The sequence below is a fragment of the Nematolebias whitei genome, chromosome 5 (assembly GCF_014905685.2).
Source record: "Nematolebias whitei isolate Nwh7 chromosome 5, NemWhi1, whole genome shotgun sequence".
Classification (NCBI taxonomy): domain Eukaryota; kingdom Metazoa; phylum Chordata; class Actinopteri; order Cyprinodontiformes; family Rivulidae; genus Nematolebias; species Nematolebias whitei.
This window is the reverse complement of record NC_056502.1, coordinates 54,136,021-54,139,173: the sequence shown is the minus strand read 5'-3', so window position 1 is coordinate 54,139,173 and position 3,153 is coordinate 54,136,021. Positions and strand designations below refer to the sequence as shown.

General features: G+C 39.3%; 1 protein-coding gene across 1 annotated transcript in view; it reads left to right on the top strand.

The window, feature by feature from the left end:
• Positions 1-6: 6 nt before the first annotated feature.
• LOC119410434 (dysbindin-A) overlaps positions 7-3,153 on the top strand; it is a gene marked incomplete in the record, with an annotated part of 191,664 nt that continues 188,517 nt past the window's right edge. Inside the window, 1 exon segment of the mRNA XM_037677345.1 lies at positions 7-154. Within this exon segment, the coding sequence (XP_037533273.1) occupies positions 99-154 (56 nt within the window).

Here is a 3,153-nt window from a genome sequence, read left to right as displayed (position 1 = left end):
AGAAGAAGAAGAAGAAGAAGAAGAAGAAGAAGAAGAAGAAGAAGAAGTGATAGCTTCAAGCTAAGGGGTCGTCTACTCATTTGGCACCGAGAGAAATCATGTTTGAAAACTTTAAAGGAAAACTGCACATGGTCCAGCAAGATTTCTCATCGAGGTGGGTAACTGTTTTTTTTTTTTTTTTACAATTATTAGATATGTTAATTAATTCAAAATATAATAGAACAATGTTGTGTTATGGCTTCTTTAGCCAACTCGGAATAATTTGTTCTTCCCTGTACATTTTACGATTAGTTGCGGTGTAAACTTTTTCAACATTTTAAGCAGCCGCTCAACTCTAAGCCCAGTTTCTCAGAACAACCGTAGACCGTGGTCACGTGATGGGTTTATTTTTAAACGCCATCGTGAAGTCCTGCTTCAAACCTGATTCAGAGGTACCAGTCGTGTTAAATGATCAAGATCATTAGGTCGTGCTGCAAGAACAAAGTATGCAGTGCGTAAAAAGATGGTTTTGTAGTAAACGAAAGGCGCTGCAGGAGTGATGACCTTCTGATTTCTGAAGTGTTAAATAATGATGCTGATAATGTAGACCTCTCATCCGTTTTCAATTATTGCTGCAAAACGCAAAGCTACGTATGAGAAAACAAATGAAACACTATGAATTGTGCCTTTTAGGAATGCACTGCATAGCACTTGGAAAAACAAAAAGATAAAAACCACGATTGTCTGGATTAATTAAGAGTTATAGGAGTATAAAAGTTAATTAAGAAGTTATAATGGGCAGCACGGTGGCGCAACTGGTAGAGCTGCTGCCTCTCGGCGAGCAGGTCCCTGGTTCAAATCTCGATCTGGGCCCTTTCTGGGTGGAGTTTGCATGTTCTCTCCGTGCATGCGTGGGTTTTCTCCAGGTGCTCTGGTTTCCTCCCACAGACCAAAAACATGCATGTTAGACTGATTGGTAACTCTAAATTGTCCCAAGGTGAGAGACAGAATGGTTGTTTGTCTCGTTTGTCTCTATGTGTCCCTGCTATGGACTGGAGACCTGTCCAGGGTGTACCCCGCCCCTTGCACAGTGATTGCTGGACATGAGCACTGGAGATACCCGTGACCCAAAATGGAAGAAATGGGTAGAAGATAATGGATATATATATATATATATATACACACACACCAAACTCCCGGGCCCCAAAAAAAGTTGCCACCTGGATTTAACTAATCAAACAGGTACGAGCCTCCTATTAGATAACTACTGCATGGACGATTATCTTTCAGCTGCAACAAGTTATTTAACCCCAACTGGTGGAATGAGTTGCATCTCATTTCATTGCGTGGTCGTGGAAAAGATGTCAGTCTGTTTGAGAAGGGTCAAATCATTGGCATGCATCAAGCAGAGGAAACATCCAAGAAGATTGTAGAAACTACCAAAATTGGGTTAAGAACTGTCCAACTTATTATTAAAAACTGGAAGGATAGTGGGGACCCATCGTCTTCCAGGAAGAAATGTGGCCGGAAAAAAAATCCTGAATGATCGTGATCGGCGATCACTTAAACGTTTGGTGAAATCAAATGGAAGAACAACAGTATCACTCTGGGCTGTGTTTAATAGTGAAAGTAAGAACATTGCCACACGCACAATGTGAAGGAAACTCAAGGAATTGGGACTGAACAGCTGTGTAGCCTTAAGACAACCACTAACCAATGAGGCTAACTGTAAAAAAGGCTTCAATTTGCTAGGGAGCATAAAGATTGGACTCTGGAGCAATGGAAAAAGGTCATGTGGTCTGATGAGTTCAGACCTGTTCCAGAGTGATGGTGCATCAGGGTAAGAAGAGAGGCAGGTGAAGGGATGCACCCATCATGCCTAGTGACTAGTAGGGGTTCGAATCTCTCGGTGTCTGGCGATTCGATTCCAATTTTTTGTGTCACGATTCAATTCAAAATAAACTGGCGATTATTTTTTTCGATTAATCGATGAATCTGCAAAAAACAACAACAACATTTTAATTTCCACCCCTTTATTCCAAAATTGAACATTTGACTGACATAGAAATTCACACAAAAACAGGCTGCTATTTGACTATTGTGTTAGTAAAATATTGAATAATAAAAAATAAAAGTTAGTCAAATAGTTAAAAAAAATAAATGTACACAAAAATATATACAAATGTATCTTTATACCTGCAAAATATGTAGCTACTTTGTAAAATGTGTCCTTGAGGGAAGAGTGTAACCTGGATTAAAGGTGTGGATTATTGTAACCTGGATTAAAGGTGTGGATTATTGTAACCTGGATTAAAGGTGTGGAATATTGTAACCTGGATTAAAAGTGTGGATTATTGTAGTGAAGCCTTCGTCTTCAACCATGGACAGAGGCCTCGTGTCAGTGACGATCATGTTCAGGATGTTTCAGTGAAGACAGCTGCTGCTGTGGTGTCCATGATGTCTGTCCATCATGAAGGATGTTGTTGTTGTTGTTGTTTTCTGGAATGAGACAGTAAATATGTTTTATACAATAGAATAGAATTCAACTTTATTGTCATTGCACATGTCACAGGTACAAAGCAACGAAATGCAGTTTGCATCTATCCAGAAGTGCTTAGCAAGAAAAATAAATTGGTAGATATATATAGTACAATAGAGAGAGTGAATGGTTGTTTGTCTCGTTTGTCTCTATGTGTCCCTGTGATGGACTTGCGACCTGTCCAGGGTGTCCCCCGCCCCTCGCACAGTGATTGCTGGACATGGGCACCAGCGACCCCCGTGACCCAAAAATGGAATAAACGGGTAAAGATAATGGATGGATATAGTACAATATACAGTAAGTTGCTTTGAATATGCTATAGGTATAAATATATACAGGTTGTGAGTGGACAGACTATGAACAGGTTATAATATGAAGAGGTATGAAGAGCTATATAAAAGAAAAATGTATATAAGTATGTGAGTACTTATGAACAGTAGATAGTAGATTATGTGTACAGTTTGTACCGTAGTGGGCTAACGGATGAAAGTGCAGGTGGTGGTGTTACAATATGCATTATAATTATTATATCATAATTTACAGCAACTCAAGAAATGCCTTGTATCACTTACAGTGTTAGGTTCAGGCAAAAGTAGCTAAAAGAGCAATTAAACACACACACACACACACACATA